This window comes from Oryctolagus cuniculus, chromosome 18, assembly GCF_964237555.1.
Source record: "Oryctolagus cuniculus chromosome 18, mOryCun1.1, whole genome shotgun sequence".
NCBI lineage: Eukaryota > Metazoa > Chordata > Mammalia > Lagomorpha > Leporidae > Oryctolagus > Oryctolagus cuniculus.
The window spans coordinates 68,040,764-68,061,207 of record NC_091449.1 but is presented as its reverse complement, the minus strand read 5'-3'; the positions used below and the strand labels follow the sequence as shown (position 1 = coordinate 68,061,207).

The following is a 20,444-nucleotide window of genomic DNA, read 5'->3' as shown; positions in this document are numbered from 1 at the left end:
CCACATGACCCCACATGACCCCACACGGCACAGGTGGGCCGTGCTGACAGCCCACAACCCCTCATGACCCTGCATGGCACAGGTGGGCTGGGCTGGCAGCCCACGACCCCTCATGACCCTGCATGGCACAGGTGGGCTGGGCTGGCAGCCCATGACCCCTCATGACCCTGCACGGCACAGGTGGGCCGAGCTGGCAGCCCATGACCCCTCATGACCCTGCACGGCACAGGTGGGCCGAGCTGGCAACCATGATCTGTACCTGCTCGGGTGCGTCCATCTTTGTTAGCAAACCAACTTCTCCCTCCCCCATTCCCGCACCTGCCGCGTACCAAGAAGGCAAGTAAATAAAAACAGTGCCGAGGTTAGAGCCGGACGCAGGGGCAGAGTCAGGGCCTGGGGTCACAGAAAGGAGTGCCCAGTCCCTCTGGGAGGCGGGGCGAGCTCAGAGAGGTGCGTCTGAATCGGAGCTCGCAGAGCAGGGAAGGAAGCGTGTTCCTAGGAGGGGCAGCGGCAGGCGCAAAGGCGGCGGCCCGGGGCGTGCGTGGATGGCCAGGGGCGGGTGTGGCAGCGCAGGCCGCCGGCCAGAGGCTGGCAGGACACGAGGCCAGACTCACTGGGGAACGGGAGGCCGTGCGGGGTAGCCTGGCCTTTCTCCGAGGAACCTGACTGATGGAGAGGGCGGCTTGCTGTTCCTTCAGCCACCGCCTGGCCGGTCTGTCCACTGCAGAGACGGCGGCAGAGGCAGGATGGTGGGCAGCTGTGGGCTGTCCCAGAGGAGGGTGCCACGGGGCAGGAATCGGGCGCCCGTCTCCCTGTTAGCTCCTCTTGGCGCGGTGAGGACAGCGGCCCTCTGTACACCCAGACCCCTGAGACCGGCCTTGTCAACCAAGAACAGGGCAGGTTGCTGACTCGAGGGGGCCTGCGGCTAACACCCGGGCCCTTCCCGAGGGCCTCCTGGTCCCCCGCTGCAGGGACTTTGCGGCCAAGAAGCCCCGCAGCTGCCTCTGTCCCCCCAGACGATGCAGCTGCACCTGTCAGCCCAGCGGACACATCACGCAGCGTCACAGGCGAGGGGGAGGGGGGTTTGGAAACAGCCCCCGAGGCCCAGCATCGCATCACTCAGGGGACACGCGTTTAAGTCTCCGTCTCAGGGCCTCCTGCACCCGGAGGTTTCACCGTGGCTGCGGCTTCGCCCGGGATGGCGGAGGGGGCCAATCTGGTCTCCACACCCCGCTGTGGCAGACGGTGGCAGGGGATTCACACGCACCCTCCGAGCTCGCCTGGGAAGCAGCCTCCCAACACCCCATCGGCCGCACTGGGGTTCAGAGCCGATCATGCAGTAAGAGGAGGAAGCTGACGGCGACACGCAGAAGGGGCGCTGGGGGGAAGCAGGTCTCCCAGGGAGGCGGGCAAGAGCCGCAGTCACCCCCCCCCACTCAAGACCACTCCAGCCCTCACAGAAGTCACCCCCCCCACACTCAAGACCACTCAGCCCTCACAGAAACGCAGGCACGAGTCTCGCTCCACGCCAATCAGCTCAGCTAATGCAGGAAGCCAAGAGCACCGGGGGTTCAGGTTCGCGTTCGGGTGTGGTGCTACTTTCTAGGTGGGATCATGACACGGGGGCCGCGGGGCTGTTAGGACAGGAGCTACGCTTGTCCCGCAGAGGCTGCAAGGTGATGTGGGGCTTTGCTGGGGAGGGCGGGCCTGGGTTCCGAGGGTTCACCCCGGCGGGGCTCCGTCTCCTCCACCTGCCACACCTGGCTCCCAGGTGTCTGTGTAGGGGCTGGCATGAGGACCTCACGGGGAGGGTCACTTCCCACTGCACAGGAGGCGGTGCACCCAGGAAGCAGAGGAGGTGGGCAGGTGGGTGAGCAGCTGGCCGCTCCTGCCTCGGACACCCTGCGCCACGCATCAGCTGGGCAGGGGGCCCCTGGCCTTGCTCGGGTCCCAATTTCCTTTTGCGCCAGGAAGACTCCCACTTAAGGCAGCCTGGGAGGGAGGAGCCGGGTGGGGACCGCTGGCCGAGGGCTGTGTGGTTTGCTGCTGTCAGAGGCCGCGGCCTGGGAGTTTCTTCTCCCACAGCCCCAGAGTCCAGCTGCAGGCAGGGCTGCAGGCCCCGTGTGGGCTGCGGGACGGGGACCCCCTGCCTCTCCAGCTCCTGGGCTCCGCGTGTCCCGTGCACGCGGCTGCAGCGCCAGCCTCCACCTCTGTTGTCACGGGGCTCCTCCAGGGACCGTGTCTCCTTCTTAATGTTTGCTTATTTTCATTTATTTGAAAGGCAGAGTGAGACAGACTTTTCCATGGCTGGTTCTGGACTCTGTTCCTCCCCAGCCCTGAAGAACAGGGCCCCTCCTCGGGGGACCGCGGCCCGAGGGGCACAGCGGGGACTCCCCCCACCCCCACCATGAGGAGCTGATGGGCTTTCAGGCCTTAGCCGGCATCAGAGGGTGCCTCTGGGCACAGCCACGAAAGCCACGGTCAGACTAGGCTGAGGGAGGGTCAGAGCCAGTTCTGCGCCTGGGGCCAGCGTGGTCCTGCCCCTGAGAGAGCCCCCCAGGGTCTACCACGTGCCCCAGGGTGTACCACGTGAGGGAGCCCCCCCAGGGTCTACCACATACCCTGCCCCAGCCCCCACCGGTGTGCTCCTGGTGCCCGCTGTGTCAGTGGCCACAGAGCAGAACCGGGCGCCTCCTGCCCCCAGGGAGCTCACGGGCGTGGAGGCCGCCAGCACGGGACACAAGTATTTACCAAAGGCCCAACTTGTAGACGACCCCCAGAGAAGGCACCGGGCAGCCCACGAGCACACGGCACGATGCTGTTCACCTTTGGGGAGGTGGAGACCACAGCGCGGTGAGACCCCGCCCCACGCCCACTCAAAGGTGATCAGACAGCCGACAGTACGCAAGAACCGGGACCCACGCCACGGCCGCTGGCTCCGCAGCCCAGCATCCCACTCCTGAAGGAACCGAAGACGTCCGTCCACGTGGAAATCCACACACGAACGCGCACGCCAGCATCGGCCCCTCTTGGATGCGTGCCCAAAAACAAGATGCGGGGGTGTTGTGGTGCAGCAGGTAAGGCCGCCGCCAGCAACGCCGGCATCCTCCATGGGCGCAGGTTCCAGTCCCGGCTGCTCCACTTCAGATCCAGCTCCCTGCTGTGGCCTGGGAAAGCAGTGGGAGACGCCCGAGCGCCTGGGCCCCTGCACCCACGTGGGGGACCAGCAAGAAGCTCCTGGCTTCGGCCTGGCCCAGCCCTGGCTGTTGCAGCCATTTAGGGAGTGAACCAGGGGATGGAAGGCCTCTCTTTCTCTGTAACTCTGCCTTTTAAATAAATAAGTGTTAAGAAAAAAGAAACAGGAGAAAGCAGAGCCCTGCCGGCATTGGAGTCGCTGGATCCAGCTGTGCCTGCAGCCGACCCAGGGAGCGAGGTCCAAGGAGGCGCCAGTTAGATGGGACTGACGCAGGTGGCGGAGTGCCTTTGTCACAGCGCAGCCACGCCCACCCGCCACAGCAAGCCACGCCCCTCACAGGGAAGCCACGCCCATCACTGCCACACCCACCACAGCGCAGCCCCGTCCGTCCATCATGGCGCAGCCACGCCCACCCGCCACAGCGCAGCCACGCCCCTCACAGGAAGCCACGCCCACCACTGCCACACCCACCACAGCACAGCCCCGTCCGTCCATCATGGCGCAGCCACGTCCGCCGCCTGCCACGCGGCCGTGGGCACACAGGAAGCCTCACGAGTGGCCGTGCACAGCGGCGCGCTCTGCTGTGAAGCAGCGGCTGCACAGGGGGCGGCCCCTGCCCGCTTCTTCCTCCCGCCTCCGGGTGGGAAGTGCAGAAATTCTAGGGCTCCCCAGCGACTCTGCAGAAAGGCGCCCAGGGCGGAGCCTGGGGGTGCCTGACAGCAGGGGGTGCGCCTCCCACACTGGAGCCCTGGGCCCCGGCACCTGCTGTGAGACGCAGGTACAGTGCACGGGGCACGCGCCGCACCAGGTGAGGGTGAGGACGGGGCTCGAACCCCGAGACCAGACGCAGGGCGCTCCGGAGTGGGCGGGCTGAACGCCGTCCCCGCCCCCAGCCACTCCACCTGCAGCCTGGAGGCGTCTGCTGACAGGGACTTTGCAGATGTGCGGATTAACCACCGACGGGGGTGGGGCTAGATCTAGTGACCCGTGCACTCACAGGCGGCAGAGACCAGGGGACGCGGCCACAGCAAGGCCAGCTGGGGCCACCAGGAGCGGGGAGGAGGGGAGGGGTCCTCCCCCCCAGACCCTGATTTGGGCTTCTGGTCTCCAGAGAGCGCGCGAGCCACCTCAGCCTCGGCCACCTCGTCCGCGTCACTGTCCAGCGGCTGCAGGACAGGCAGGCAGGGTCAGGAGCGCCCCTGGTGGCCGGGGCTGTAGTGCGTGGGGAACGAGCGGGCCTGATGCTCCCGCCTTCAAGAACCATCACAGGTGCCACGTCCGTGAGCTCCCGGCACTGCCACCTGGAGCGGTCACCCCTCAGAAACCGCACGTGGCTTCAGTCACCCTGCACTCTCCCTCCTGCCTGGGGGCCTCTCGCCCGGGACTCCCGGGAGTGCGTTCTCACGGGGCTGAGGAGACCCCGTGGCCTCTCAGGGCCCCTCCAGCCCATGCCACTGACCGCACGTGCCACCTGGCCAAGAGGAAGGAACCAGAGTCGAGGGAGAGGGTGCGGGTGGGATCCACGCCAGGCTGGCATCAAGCAGACGTCTCAGACCAGCCAGGAGCACCGGGCACACTGCTCCCCTCGGGTGCGAGAACTGAGCTCGGTGACCGCCAAGGCCGTCGAGGCTTCCCCTGCCCGCTCCAGCACCATTGTCACAAGCAAAGCACAGCGTCCCCCCAACCCCCGCCACGGGGGCCCTGGAGGCCAGGGACCGGGGCCATGTCCCACACAGAGCCAGGTGGGGGTGTGCAGACGGCAAAGCCGCCCCCCGGCATGCCCGCATCCCTTAGCCAAGTGCTTGTTCAAGTCCTAATCGCTCGGCTCCCGATCCAGCTCCCTGCTAGTGAGTCCGGGATACGGCGGATGACGGCCCAAGGGCTGGGGCTCCTGCCACTCGTAGGGGAGACCAGGACGGAGTTCCTGGCTCCCGGCTTCAGTCGGGCCCAGCGCTGGCTGTTGAAGCCATTTGAGTGAGCCAGCAGATGAAAGACCCCTCTCTCTCTTCCTCTCTTCCTCCTCCTCTCCCTCTCTCCCTTTCAAATAAATAACAATCTCTATGTACCTAAACTTTTCACATAGATAACAACCTTCGCATATATATTATATATAAAATAGATACAAACTTCGGGAAGGCACACGACAGACAGAAGCCGTGCAGGGAGAAGCACCTGCTGACCGCCCCATGGGTTGGGCACAGCGGGGCACAAAGTCTGGGCTCTGGGACCTGCAGGCGGGAGCAGGAGTGCACGTGTCCAAGGGTGCTGAGTAATCGGTGCCCAGCGATTTGTGCCGAGGCTCTGGCGATGGCCACAGTGACCAGCGACACTGGTGCGTGGGCCTGAGCTGGCAGCCTGACCACACCCTCCCCCTGTGACCCGCAGGCACGCACCACCACTCGCTCGTGGCCAGAGAGCAAACAGCTGAACTGCTTCCCAGGAGTGGAGCGGCCAGGAACGGACTCCAGCCCAGGAGAGGCTGGGGGCTGGACTGGGGGAGAGGCCCCGGGGCACCAGGGTCTCCCCTGGGGGCTTTACAGCGCCAGCAGCTTCTCTTGGGAAGACCCCATCCCCCGGGCCCGGGGAATCCCAGACCCCCAGGCCCGGGTCTGCTGCACATGGCTGCCTGCCTCTCGTCCCAGGTGCAAGCTGCCCCGGGATGAGGCAAGAGGCCTGGTGCCCCAGCTGGCTGGCGGGCAGCTGCACATGAGGTCGGTCCAGACCCCCGGCGAGGGCCAGGACGTGGGGGCAGGAGCTGGCTCCCCAGGGCCCCCGACACCTGCCAGCCCACGGGGTGCCTCCGAGACACCAAATACGCACCCCACGTCAAGACTGGATCATGGGACTGGGGCGGTGGCACAGCGGGTTAACCCACCACCTGCAACACTGGCATCCCATATGGGGCCGGTTTGAGACCCGGCTGCTCCACTTCCGATCCAGCTCCCTGCTAACGCACCTGGGAAAGCAGTAGAAGACGGCCAAGTCCCTGGGTCCCTGCGGTCATGCTGGGGACTCGGAGGGAACTCTGGACTCCTGGCTTTGGCCTGGCACAGCCCAGGCCACTGCAGCCATCGGGGAGTGAACCAGCTGATGGAAGATCTCTCACTCTTGGAAAAAAACAAACAAATTGGACTTCTGGGACTCCGAGGCACAACCCCGGGGGCAGGCCTCGGGCCCGTCACTGCCAGCATTCCTGCGCCCGTCCCCAGGCTGTGGCGGGACAGATGGGCCTGCGCTCCGGTGGAGGTAGGAAGCTGCAGGGCCTGGGAGCTGAGCGGCCACCAGACGGGGCCAGGAGGGAGGCGCCGTCCCCAGCCTGAGTGGCCTGCAGCTGCCCGAACAAATGGCCTCGACCTTACTGGTTTGAAACGCACATTTATTCTCCTGGACACCAAGAGGTCAGGTGCAAACCGAGCCTCACTGGGCTGAGGGCTGGGCACCGCTGGGCGCGGCAGGCCGGCTCCCAGAGGCTCCTGGCAGTTCCTGGCCTTCCCCTGCGCACTCGCCCCTCCTCCACCTGCAACAGCAGCGGAGCCTCTGCTGTGCCATCTCCCCCTGCTGTGGGACCCTGGGACGATGCCGGGCCCCACAAACAATCCTCAACCCCACAGGGAAAGCCCCCTCTGCCCACGAGGCGCCAGGCTCAGGACCTGGTCTGTGGGGGTCGTCATCCAGTCTGCTCGGGAGAAATTCAACAGCACGGCCATCAGTCACGGCCCCGCTTCCTAGAGCCGCAAACAGGCGGCGTCCACAGCCTCCCACGTGGTGCCCTAGGGACGCGGCTGGTCCATCACCCATGTGTTCCGTGGGTTGGGGGCAGTGGAGGCGCCGGGGACCTGGGCCCCTGCGCGCTCAGCAAAGCACCACCAGACGTGAGCACGCAGGTCTGCTGCGAGTACCATCACCCACGGGGCCACTCCACGCGCTCCCGCCCACCTGCCCACACCAGGCACGTCCGGCCTCTCCAGCGCTGTTCCTGGCCACCCCAGGCCAGGCACACAGTTGACTGAGCTCCTGGCTGTGGGCTTGATGCCGTGGGCGGAGCTGTGGAGGCCACACAGGGATCCAGCACCTGCTACCAGCGACCGCCCACCCACACCGGGCTAAGCCACCAGGAGCCCAGCTTGCCGGGCCCAGGAGCGTCCACCTGGCACCCTGGGGCATCTGTGAGCCCAAGAAGGAGAAGGCCTGGCGAGCTCTGGGGAGGAATGGGGCGTGGCTGTGGTGTGGGCACCTCCTTCTCGGTCCTTTGTGAACTCGATCACAACAGCCAGGGCCACCTCCTGGTCCCCGGTACTCCAGGAAGGGACGCGGCTCCCTGGGGAAGTGGGCCTCGGCGGTCATGGTCCCTCGCCCACGGAACAGCGATGGAGCAGACACCGCGGGCCCAGGGCAAATGCAGCCCCAGCCTCGTGGGGCTCCTGTTCCCGCAGACAGAGCCCACCCTCCTCCGCCTCTCCTCCCAGCAACAGGTCTGTGGGCGGCGTCATGGCCAGGCAGGGTCTCCTTACCAGACCCCTGTGGGACCCCAGAGGCACCCTGGCTTCCTGCATCTTCTGCACACATGACGAGGGGTCACAGCACCAGACCCCTCCTCAACTTGGAGCCAGCAGAGCAGGGGGCAAAGCGGCCACGACAGACCCCCTCCCCCAGTCAGACCCCGGGGGCATCCATGCCCTTGTCTGGGCCGGGGGCTCGGGGGCTCTGGCGCCAGCATTCGCAGTGTGGCCACCACGCAGGCCAGGTGTTCTCTGAGCCTGCTCTACGGCCAGCCGGGCAACCTGGGCACCTTCTGGATGAGAGCCGGGCCCGGGAAGACCATGCGTGCCCGGCCAGCCTGGAGCAGGGACAAGCTGCCAGGAGACTGGGGTCGGCGAGTTGCCCGGGCAGCTGGGCGCTGGCGTGGGGCTGCGGTGGGGGGGGGGGCTGAGTGTCTGACGTGTGGCTCTAGCAAAGCAGGAGCCCCCGGGGCTGCTGCTGCACCTCGCCCACCTCCCGGGACCACCCTCCCTCACCCACCCCTGCCCTGCCTGGGACCAGCTTCCCTCACCCACCCTGCCCCATGTCTCCTCGGCCAAGTGGCCGGCCTGGGGATCCTGATGACAGCACCAGCATCTGGAGCTTGGGGGAGAGGACACAGGTTCTTGGGTTCCCCCACCCCTGCAGAGTCTGGGGGGCAGGGCAGCCACTGCCTTCCCACAAGCCCTGCGGGCCTCATGGATCATGTGATCTTCAGGACTCGGACCCCGGCCCTGGGGAGGACCCCGGCTCTCGCTGCCCTGGCTACGGGACACAGGTTGGTGGTCAGCAGCTCTGCTCTCAGGACGAGAGCGCCATGCCCGCCGCACCCCCGCCGGAAGGCGCAGGGCCGACCCCACTCAGCCACTTCTGCTGGGCTGCTTGGACAAGGTCACAGCTCACCGCTGCACGCCTCGCCCAGCCCCCCACACCCAATGTCCAGGCCGGCACAGTGGCAGAGTCCGCCTGGGGCCAGTCTGCCCAGGGCTGGCCACTCTGCAGCCCCACGTGGCCGCGGCTCTCACGCTCCAGTGGCGGGGAGGGGGGGGCCTGAGGCCATGTGCACGAAGCCATTCAGCTGCCGGCTTCCCCGAGGACGGCGGCCTCGGTTCCAGCCTGGCTTTTTTTTTATTTCTTTTTTTTTTTTGTGCTGTGTTCTAAACCCATTGAGAAAACGCAGGAAACACAGCTCCAGTCTGCAGCTCAGAATGGAGGCCTGGCCTCACGTTGCCACAGGACACAGCTGTGTCCTACTCCTGGGTCCTTGGAACCAGGGGTCCACGGCACTCCCTGACACTCCCAACACCCTCAGCGCTGGCCCCTCCTGGCGACCCCATCTGTGCAGAAGACGAGCCTGGGCTCGTGCTCAACCCCCACCCCCTCTCGCCTGCCCTTCTGTTCACTTGGTAGAAACCTGGCCCGGGTGTCCCAGGAGGCACAGGTGCACCGGCCACCCCAAGGCTGCTGGCCAGCGCCCCGCGGGGCTGGTGACTCACTAGAGGCACTCAGTCCCGAACTGGCCCCCACCCCATCGACCGCTCAGAGGGCCACAGCTGGGCCAAGGGTCACGCGGGAACACGGCGGCGAGCGTCGGGGACGTGGATCGGCCACGGCCGCCGCGCCTCTTCCCTTGGCGCTGTTTTCCTCCCTCCCCACCCGGAACAGGCTTTACGTTCCCAGGCACAGAACAACGGACTCCACCTGTTCTTAAAACGCCGGGTGCCCGGGCCCAAGGGCTGCACCTTTAACTTCCTGTCTGGACAGCCCTGGGGGACGCAAAGGGGCCCGAGGCCCAGGGAGCAACTCCGCTTCTCTCTCAGCCTCTGGGTGGCTCCGGCTCCGCCCAAGCACCACAGACGCTGAGAGCAATGGGCTCCCCCCAACCCCAGGCCTCGGCCCCACCTTAGCTCTTCACTGGGGGTCCAAGATCCCCACCAGGAGCCACAGAGGCTTCCTGTGAAACAGCACCGGGGCCCGGGGGGCTGAGCTGCCCTGAGCTGGGGGTGCAGAATCATCCAGAAAGACCTGGGGATGTCCTGGCCTCCACAGCAGGTCCCAGCTGCCCGCCCCACGCCAGAACACTCAGGGCAGACCCCAAGGGCCCCACGTGACCGGGGCTCTCAGCTTTCCTGGCAAAGCCGTGAGGGGACTTGGTCATGGTGCAGCCCAGGAGTGTGCACCTGCAGCCTGGCCTACCCAGGGAAGCCTACACCACCTGGCACCCACCCGCAGCCACACGGCATCCCACAGCCACCAGCCTCCCACAGCCCGGGCGGGGAAGCCACCAATCCACACAGCCCGTCTCACGCGGCACTCCTAACCTGGCTCGCTCAGAGCCGGGGCTTCCACGGGGATCTGGGCCGCGGGCCCGGGGGCGTGGGCATCAGCCCTCGCTCTGAGCCCGCGGCCGACACCACAGCCACCTCCTCGAGTGCCATCGCGCGGCACAGACGCGACGGCGCCCTCAGACCCACCCCCGCCCGCCCCGGGTCAGGCGACGGCCGCGCGTCCTACCTGGAAGCCGCGATCTCGGCCTTCTGCTTGGCGATGGTGGCGGCCCGCTCGGCCGCCTCCACGGCCCGGTCCACCTTCTCGCGGATCTTGCTGGCGCGCAGCGGGATGAGGTTCTTGCGCTTGCCGCTCACCAGGAGGTTCTGCTTGTACTTGCCCTCCTCCTTGGTGCCGTCGGGGAAGGTCATGCAGCCGTAGCCGTGCCGCCGGTTGCTGGCCCACTCGCCCTCGTACTTGAGCCCGTCCGAGCGCTGGCTCACGCCGAAGCCGGAGCGCTTGTCGCTCTTCCACTCGCCCGCGTAGGTCTCGGTGGTGGTGGCGTCGATGTCGGCCTCCAGCACGGCCAGCTCGGCCTCCGCCTCGCCCAGGCTGATGGTGGAGTGCACGTCGCTGGCCGTGGAACTCACCGTGCTCATGCCCGCCTCGCTGCGGAAGGAGCTCTGCTTGCTGCGCTGGCTGGCCAGGCTGCTCTTGGAGTCCGACTTGCGCAGCTTCAGCCCGCTCAGCAGCGAGCGCCGGAACAGCCCCCTCTTCTTGCTCTTGAGGCTCTCGGAGTCGCTGTGGGCCACCAGCACGAAGCCGCCGCGGGACACGGCCGGGCTGCCGGCCACGGCCGGGGAGGCGTCCGGGTGCAGCGCGGTGCCGTTGGTGTGCTCGCTGCGCAGGGAGTTGATGGACGTCCTCAGAGGAGAGCGGATGACGGCCGCCATGCCGTAGGGGACGCTCTGCCGCACGCCGTAGCCTTGGCGCATGCCGCCGACCCACTGGCCCTGGTAGGTGCCTGGGGAGACGAAGGAGAGCGGGGGTGAGCGGGTGGACCTTGCAGGGGGAGGGGAGGGGGAGGAGGGGGTGGGAGGGAGGGGAAGGGAAGGAGGGGGAGGAAGGGGGAGAGGGGGAGGAGGAGGAGGGAGGGGAAGGGGGTGGGGGAGGGGGAGGGGAAGGGAAGGAGGGGGAGGGAGGGAGGGGAAGGGGAAGGGAAGGAGGGGGAGGAAGGGGGAGAGGGGGAGGAGGAGGAGGGAGGGGAAGGGGGTGGGGGAGGGGAAGGGAAGGAGGGGGAGGTGGGGGGAGGAAAGGGGAGGGGATGGGGAGAAGGGAAGGGGGAGTGGAGGAGGGGGGGAGGGTTGGGGGACAGGAGGGGCAGGAGGGGGAGGGGAGAAGGGGAGGGGAGGAGGGGAGGGGGAGGGGAGAAGGGGAGAGGGGTGGGGGACAGGAGGGGAGAAGGGGAGAGGGGTAGGGGACAGGAGGGGAGAAGGGGAGGGGTGGGGGACAGGAGGGGAGAAGGGGAGGGGTGGGGGACAGGAGGGGAGAAGGGGAGGGGTAGGGGACAGGAGGGGAGAAGGGGAGGGGTGGGGGACAGGAGGGGAGAAGGGGAGGGGTGGGGGACAGGAGGGGAGAAGGGGAGAGGGGTAGGGGACAGGAGGGGAGAAGGGGAGGGGTGGGGGACAGGAGGGGAGAAGGGGAGGGGTGGGGGACAGGAGGGGAGAAGGGGAGGGGAGGAGGGGAGGGGGAGGGGAGAAGGGGAGGGGGAGGGGAGAAGGGGAGAGGGGTGGGGGACAGGAGGGGAGAAGGGGAGGGGTGGGGGACAGGAGGGGAGAAGGGGAGGGGTGGGGGACAGGAGGGGAGAAGGGGAGAGGGGTAGGGGACAGGAGGGGAGAAGGGGAGGGGTGGGGGACAGGAGGGGAGAAGGGGAGGGGTGGGGGACAGGAGGGGAGAAGGGGAGGGGAGGAGGGGAGGGGGAGGGGAGAAGGGGAGGGGTGGGGGACAGGAGGGGAGAAGGGGAGGGGTGGGGGACAGGAGGGGAGAAGGGGAGGGGTGGGGGACAGGAGGGGAGAAGGGGAGGGGTGGGGGACAGGAGGGGCAGGCGCTGCCCCAGGTGTTTCTCTAGCTCAGGGCACTGCCACCCCCCCTCCAGATTCCCTCCTCGTCTCCCAGGCTGGGAGGGGACAGGAGGGGCCAGGGTCTGTGGTGCAGTGTATGGGGCAGACACAATCCAGAGAGAAGAGGGGGCGGGCACCCTGGGCGAGTGACCCCCAAACAGGCTGTAGGGCGGCTACAGGCACGCGGGTGTGGGCTCGGGAGGTGGCGAGCTCCGCATGGCAGAGTCCGCAAGACTACTTGGGGGCGTGGTGGCGTGGGGAAGGTGCCGTGGCCCGTGACCCCTGACCCTTGACCCCGGGCACCACAGTCAGCAGAGCTGAGAAACCCAAGCAGCAGAGGTTGGAATGGAAGCTCACACACCCCGCCCCCTGGCAGCAGCCGCCCAGGGCAACACCCGCCAGCCACGTGATGAGGGCTCCCGGCACCAGCCAGCACTCGGCCACCTGAGCATGACAGGCCACCCCCAGAGGCTGGGAGGCACAGACAGGGAGGAGCGGGGACGGGGAGTCGGCACACACAGGGCACGGAGTTTGTTTGGGATGGCAGGGAACGGGCGCACTTTGGGAGCAGCTGGGACGCTGGACAGCGCCGTGGACACACGGACGCCACACACCTGCACGTGGCTGAACGGGCCAACCTCTCATCACCTGCGGCTCCCCACAGCGGGGTGCAGAGGGTCAACTACCAGACGTGGCTACACGGCCCCGCCCCTCCCATCACACCGCAGGCGAGCCGCCGACCCACCAGGAGCCTCCGAGGACCAAAACTCACGACACCGGTCTCTGCGACAGTGAGTGAGCCCAGCCTGGCCCACGTGAGCACCCGCACTGAGCACACCGAGGGACGCTCTGCCCTGCCGACGGCTTTGTGGGGAGACGGTATCTGTGGTGGCCACTGCCGACCGCCAGCCCGGGAGCTGGGACTCACCACCGGGCCAGCTCCACCTGCCCTGCATGGAGGTTTCACCAAATGCTGACTCAGCGCCACCGTCTCAAAGCCAGGCAATGTCACGTGAACGCTCGGCTTCTCGTGTCTCCGCAGGTGGGGTTGGCGGTGGGGCAGGGGCTGGACAGGGCACACCTCTCCGGACCGCCTCACTGCCCCCACTCTGCTGTGCCACCCAGGCTGGTCCCTTCACTGCCACTTCCTACCCCAAGCGTGGCCCACAGAGAGCCCAGGCCCTGGCCCGTCACCATTCCCTGCAGCCTCTGCCCACCACCCCCTGCCCAGCACCCCCGCCCCCTCTCCACCAGTTCAATCCGACCTGATCCAGCCCTGCTGAAGCCCCCTTCCACATGCTGCACACAGGGGCCAGCCGCCCCACACCTGCAGATGGAGCCAGGGCTGGACTCCCAATGTCACCGCACCTTAGCGTCCACCCCACTTGGGGCCTGGCCACGATGGTCCTGAGGCTCCCAGGCCCCAAGGCGTGGCAGTGGGTACCACACACTGCAGCAGCAGTTTAAAAGGCCGCTGGAATCAGACTGGAACTCAGGGACCACGATCCACTGCGGGGGGGGGGGGGTCCAGGAAAAGGGGGAATGTGAGGAGGGCGGGCGGGCAGGGGGCGGAGCCGAGCAAGGGACTGGGGGAGGGCGGGGCCCAGCTCCAACCCTGGTCCTGGGGAGGGGGTGGGGCGGCCACGGTCTGCGGCAAGTCCAGGACAGGGACGTGGGTTTGGCCCCACAGCCACCCCAGAAGGAAGAAGCGGACTACAGCGAGGGCTGAAGGGGCAGCTGACCCCCAGGCGGCCGAGGCTCAGCCCCGGGGCTGGCATCGGGGCAGGTGGCCCTGGCTGAGCCACTGAGTCTCAGGAGGACCTGCACACCTCCCTCACTCGGCTTCCCTCCTCGGAGGGCCAAGACCCAGCCAGCCCCGGAGGCCCCATCGGGAGGCACCTCCCGTTCCTGTGGGCACCTCCCTGTGCCCACCTAACACACGGGGAAACTCACAGAGCTGTCTTTCTCGTCAGCTGTCAGTGACACCCAGCGGGAGGAAGAGGGTCTCACGGTGGTGGTGACAACGCCCTAAGCCCAAGTACCCTGGGAGGAGGACACGCCCACAGCCCGGCCTCCCCACCCCTTCTGAAGCCACCTTTGTCCCCAGAGAACAGGCGGCCTGCGGGACACAGGCCCCTGATGCACACGCCTGGGCCGGGCGGGGGACTGCCCAGCGCCGGCTTTCAGGCTGCACCTGGGGGTGCCTATGTCACACTCCGACCCGGCGACCTGCACCTGCCACAGCCCCAGGAGATTCGTGCCCTGGGCGCCGCCCAGAGGACCAGGGAGGCGCCGCCCAGAGGACCAGGGAGGCAACGCACTGTTTCAAGCGGGTGTCAGAGCGCGTGCAGCAGGGCCGTGTTCCGGAACCTTCCTCTCTTTAAATAATCATGATCCTCTCCCCAGTTTTTCCTCCCTCGTTAATAATGGCTGCGTAATAGTCCGCGGCATGAATCTTTCACGAGTGTATAAATCACAGCGAAGCCTGTAATGCGGGAGCCGAAGTCATTTCTCACTGCCGAAGCGAATCCTCGCACACGGCGTGGGGCTCCGGCCTGGGGATAACGTCCCAGAGCGGAACTGCTGCTTGGTCAGAAGCAGGCTTTTTTTTTTTTTTTAGAGTTTCTGATAAATTGGCGTTGGAAAGAGGGCAGGGACGACGCCCCCCCATCGCCAGCAGCTCCAGAGCACCACGTTGTGGTCTCCAGCCGGGCTCGGAACAGTCGCATCTGCCCCACTTGATGCGGGCTGAGCTGCCGACCTCCCCCCGACCCCGCCAGGACCTGCAGGCAGGGTCTCTGGAGAGGCAGTGGCAGTGATGGCGCCGCTGGAGAGCCCCCCCTTACACCCCCACCCTTGGGAGAAGAAGGGACCCCAGGGCTGCACACAGGCGCCACCTCTCTGGGGTCTGCAGCGCCAAAAACTGGACCCCTGCTGTTTGCACCCCACGGGCAGCACCAGTTCACGGTGGCCCTGGAGACACACGGGATCCTCGGTCTCTGGCCAGGGACGCTGGAGCCCTAGGATACATCGAAGCCGGGACAGAGAGTGACCCTCCCTCCCGAGACCCCTCCTGCAGAACCCCCTGGGCAAACAGCACCAGGAACCCCCACAGGGTGCTGGGAGGCAGGGCAAGCACAGGGCTGAGCAGTAGGTGCCCCCCCCCAAGTTGAGGACGAGCCACAGGGGTCAGGAGGGAGACGGTGCAGAGCCCCGAGTCCTGATGATGCGGACCCGGCCAGAGGTGGGCACGCACGCAGCCCCCAACAGCCTCCTGCTCCCTGAACAGCGAAGGGCCCTCGGAGAAATCCTCAGAGGGAAGAGACAGCGACGCAACCAAACGGGGAGGGGACTGCTGAGGTCGCCAGGGAGACGAGACCCCCCCCCCCCCCCCGCAGAACCAGCGAGTGCCCGCAGAGCAGCAGCGAGCTGGCTGAAGCAAGGCTGCAGGCAGGGCTGGAAGACAAACCCAAGAACCTGGAGCGCGGTGCCCCCGGTACTGAGCCGGCGCCGGGCGCTGTGGTTTCCCGACGGCACACAGGGCTCTGAGAGCCAAGGCCACACGCACCTCTTCCCCACTCGGCCACCTGCAGAGCTCGGCGCAGCCACGGGCGCTGTCTCGCCTCCCTGACACAGAGGCAGGCTGACAGGGCACGCCCAGGGCAGTCTACGAGGGCTGGTGGCCCCACACTGTCCCCTCCCACACTCCCTGGCCGCCCGCGATCTTCCCAACCTCACCCAGGGGGGCACAAGCCCCGCAGACTTGCCCACGGATCACAGCGCGACCTGTGAGTTAAGGGCTTCTGTGGGCCACTGGCCCGGTTCCCACCTGACCCCAGCAGATACGGCTCCGCTGTCACCCATTTTAGGGATGCACACACTGAGGCACAACCTGATGCGCTAGCACCCACAGCAGGTGTGTGATTTCACAGCCCACGGAAACTCCGAGCAGGGGAAGCAGACTCCGGCTCCGGTCTCGGCATCCCCCGCGGGGCCCTCACTCACGCGCCCGGGATGCAGAGGCACACTGGCAGGAGGGCTCACCGGAACAAAGGCACCCAGTCGGCGGTTCGGGGCTCCCTCGCCGCACGCAGTCCTGTCCTGGGGCAGGGGAGCCGCTGGGCGGCTCAGGTGTGCAGGACCTGGGCGTCCGGCCGGCTTCCGGGTCCCGGCCCCTTGCACGTCCAGCCAGGCCTTGTGAGCACACGTCCCGGACTTCTCCTCGGCTCCCCACCCCGCTCCTCCCACCACCACCTCCCGCTGGTTCTCACTGTGGGCGAGGAAGGGGGGCGGGGCAGGGGGAGGCCAGGACGGGGTAGCCCCAGCCCTGCCCTTCCTGGATCCACACTGCCTGCCCCTGTGCATTCTGGGAACACGTCTGTGGCAAATGCTTTGCGCCCAGCTCGAGGGGCTCACGCCTGCCTGAGGGCGGCCTCTGAGGCGCAGGAGGCGGGGACGGCAGGTGGCCTGCATTACTCCCCGGTGCTGCTGGTCTACACCCGTGCAGAGACAGCCCCCGGGGGCGGGCACCTCTCCAAGGAGAAGCCCCTTGGCCACAGCAGGCAGAAGTGGGCAGGTCTGAGCTCAGGTCCTGCTCCCCGGCTGCCTGGCCGTGACCCTGGGCAGAGTTGCAGACCTACAACATGCGGATGGGAATGGTTTCCCTCCAAGCTCCAGAGCCGAGCCCAGGGATGAAGAGCCGGGCGGCCGGAGCCAGGCTGCCCGCCCCTCGCTGCCGTCAGACGAGCTGCCAGGCCTCCGTCTCTCCTGAAACATGGGACGATGACAGCATCTGCTTGGGGCGGGGTCACTGTGTGGCACAGACGGACCCCTGCCTGCAAAGCACGTGGCTGACGCCCGCACATAGTTCACCTGCCAGTTAGGGGCCTGGCTGGGGCGCTGGGTTGTGGCTGCCTGAAACTGGCTGAAAGGCAGGTTCTTGACCTCACCCTGGCCCCTCAGGGAGGCCGATGCCCCTCCAGGCTAGGACCACGGCTCTCGGGCAGAGCAGAGCCTCCCCCAGGACCACCTGCGGAACTCAGCGTGTGAGCCCCTGACACCACCCAGCCCGGACACTACCCTGGGCTGCGGGAGGCCTGGGCACCCCAGGGCCTTAGAAGCTCCCCGGGGGCTGTTGCTGTGGCATAGCGGTTAAAGCCGCCGCATCCCATATGGAGGCTGGTTCAAGTCCCGGCTGCTCCACTTCCAATCCAGCTCTCTGCTATGGCCTGGAAAGCAGTAGAAGGTGGCCTGAGTCCTTGGGCCCCTGCACTCACGTGGGAGACCCGGAAGAAGCTCCTGGCTCCTGGCTTCAGATTGGCGTAGCTCCGGCCATTGCAGCCAATTGGAGAGTGAAAAAGAGGATGGAAGACCTTTCTGTCTGTCTGTCTGTCTGTCTCTCTCTTTCTCAATTCTTGGAAATAAATAGACCTTTTAAAAACAAGAACCCCGTCTGCACCTGTGCCCCAGAGCCCTCACGAGGGCCGACCGAATGCCCACCCCTGGTGTTGGGGACAGCCGGGGGGTGGGGCGCGGGCTCGGAAGAGAGCAGGAGCGGCTCAGCCAGACCAGGAAGCAGGGGGCGGTGGGCACGGGCTGGGGGCGGTGGGCACGGGCTGGGGGCGGTGGGCACGGGCTGGGTTTCGTACGGAGATTCTGAGAACCTCTGAAGTCCACGTGGTGGCGGCTGCACAGCCCCAGGAGCCACTGAATCGGACGCTTTTGGTAGGGGGTGACCGCGTGGATACACATCAACACAGCTTGTGTGTGTGCGTGTTTGTCAGATACCGGAGCCCCTTCCCAACGGGGCCGCAGGGGCAGCTCCAGCCCGGGCCTCCCCTGCGTCTGCCCGGGGAGGGGAGTGGGGGTCCCCATCCTGCTGCTGACGTCACAGGTACACTGTCCACACCGAGAGCCCCGTCAATGACCACACTCCTCCGTCCCACTGCGGGGGGCTCTGGCAGGATGTGGGTTTCCCAGAAAGCTTTGCTCTTCCCCGAACCTCCAAAGAATGCCCCAAAGTCTGCCCAGAAGGGCCATGCAGTGGGGCAGGCCATGGCCCACGGAGCTCCTGTGCCCAAGGGGGAGGGGCAGGGGCCCCCACCTGGGCTCTGGGGACTCCGAGGGCTCCGTGACAGACTCAGTGTGGTGGGAGACATCCACTAACTGCTACCTGAAACCCAGCGTTCCTTAAACTAGAGCAGGTGTCAGCGCTGTGGTCGCTGTGGGAGCAGCAGGTGCAGCACGGTGCACGCACGCGTCCCGTGGCACAGCCACAGTCCTGGGCCAGATGAACCCCAGGCCCACCCAGCTGGACGTGAGCGGGTGGAGGTAGAGCAGACGAAGGGCTGCGGCGCCCACACCCCCACACCGGCCCCTGCGGCCCCTTGGACGCTGGCGCCAGGCTCGTGCCCAGCCTGGAGCAGGAGACATCCCAGGATGCCGAGGCCACGGCCTGGAGAGATGCCCAGGGCACCCAAGGGTGCAAAATGCACACAGTGCAGCCCCTGCTAGGGCGCAAATGTGCAGACGGCAGCCTGAACGCACGGGGGGAGAGGGAAGGGAGCCGCTGTGGCCCCGACCCCTCCCACTCAGACTCCCCTCTCCCCCTCCCATCCCACTCCGTCTCCCACCCCTTCCCTGTCTTCCAGCTCCCCCGCTCTCTCGGTTTCAGCCCGCCCCTGTAAGCACTTCACGGTCACTGGCACCTGGCAGCTGACCCCTCTGAGGTCCCCAGGGGTGCACAGCCCAGCCACACCCGCTGAGCCCTGCGGTGTGGACACAGCCCCGGGCAGGGACCCCAGGCCCCCGCTGCCACTGCCGGCCGAGCTGCAGGTGATGAAGGCATGGCTCCCTCCAGGCCGGGCTGGCAGCTGGGCGTTCCCTGGAGGCTTTGCCTCCCGGCTTTTGTTTGCAGGTGAGATCAGCGTGTTCAGGGTGCCGTGGCCAAAGACCTGGCTCTCGCTTTCTAACAGCTGGACTGGTCTGTGTACCCCAGGGGGTGAAGCGGAGGGTCTCGGGGTCTGGCCCCTTCACGCACCCCTGTGCTCCTGTGCCCCGGTGACCCAGCTTCTCCTAAAGTCTGGAGGGGACCCTGGTTTCTCCTCCATCCACCCAATCTCACCTGTCTCCACTCAGATGTCACCCCCAGAAGGTTCCCTCAGGCCCCAGCCACACCCCTGCTCTCTCCGGCCCCCTCCTCGCCCCATCAGATCAGCTGGACAAGGAAGCCGGGCTGATGGACACAGTCCCCGGCAAGTCCAACAGCATCACAAGGCCCTCGGCCCTCTGCCAGCCTGTGGCCGGGCACACAGTCGGTGCTCAATAGAAGACCTATGTGGGCCCGCCTCTCCCCAGGCCTCCTGCTGTCCTCTGAAAGCAGTGACCACAGCCTCCTCAGGAGTAGCAGGACGGGGATGCTGAGCCCAGCCTCCTCGAACAGGTGGCAGCCACCTGGCTCCAGCTGGCCTGCACTCAGTGAGCACCCACTGGGTGCCCTGGGGGCAGAAGAAAGGTGAGCACCCGCCGTGGTCTCCCAGCCCAGAAAAGCTCACAGCTCAGCAACGAGATGACAAGGGACCCCGGTGTTAGGTGGCAGGGGTCCGAGCGACGTTGCTGCGGAGGAGAGATGCACACAGCCAGCAAGAAGGGGGGGCGATGCCCCATGCCCCCGCCAGGCTGTCGGCAGCAGGGGGTGCAAGGGCTCGGAGAGACCGGCACTCACAACCGCCAGGGAGCAGAAAACGACACAGCCGCCATGGACAGCGGCCTGCTGGGTCCCCAGAGGTGACACAGGGTCCCCGCCTGACCTGGCAATTCCACCCAGTGTCCCCGGGGGGGGGGGGGCTGCGTGCAGATGCTCCCAGCGCACCGCCTGCACCGCCGACACGCCCATCAGCAGGCGAGTGGATAACAAGCCCGGTCCAGCCACACGGCCGGGTATTACTCAGCCACAAGGAGGAAGCTCCGGTCCAAGCTGCTGCGGACCGACCCGGGAGCGGCGCCGAGCGCCACAACAGGCCCCGCGTTCGCTGACTCTGCCCGGGAGATGTCCGCAGTGGGGAGAGGCAGAGAGGAGACGGGGGCGGGGGGGCGGCGTGGGCTGGGGCGGCCGGGTCGGGCAGCGGCTGGAACGCCGGGCTTCTCTCTGGGGTGGTCAGATGGCTGCATTTAGATCGGGCGATGGCGCGCAACTCTGGAAGCATCCGGAAGACCACTGAACTTACACCTCAATGAAGGTGCTTCATGGTCTGTGAACTGTACTCCCCAGAGATAAATGTCACCCCCATGCCACCCGTCACCTCCCAGGGAGCAGGCCCGACACAGACGCAGAGTGGGGAGTG

General features: G+C 66.9%; 1 protein-coding gene across 1 annotated transcript in view; it reads right to left on the bottom strand.

The window, feature by feature from the left end:
- JPH3 (junctophilin 3) overlaps window positions 1-20,444 on the bottom strand; it is a 58,724-nt gene that overhangs the window by 28,734 nt on the left and 9,546 nt on the right. Inside the window, exon 2 of the mRNA XM_070061888.1 lies at window positions 10,229-11,006. Within this exon, the coding sequence (XP_069917989.1) occupies window positions 10,229-11,006 (778 nt within the window). The remainder of the gene's footprint in view (window positions 1-10,228; window positions 11,007-20,444) is intronic.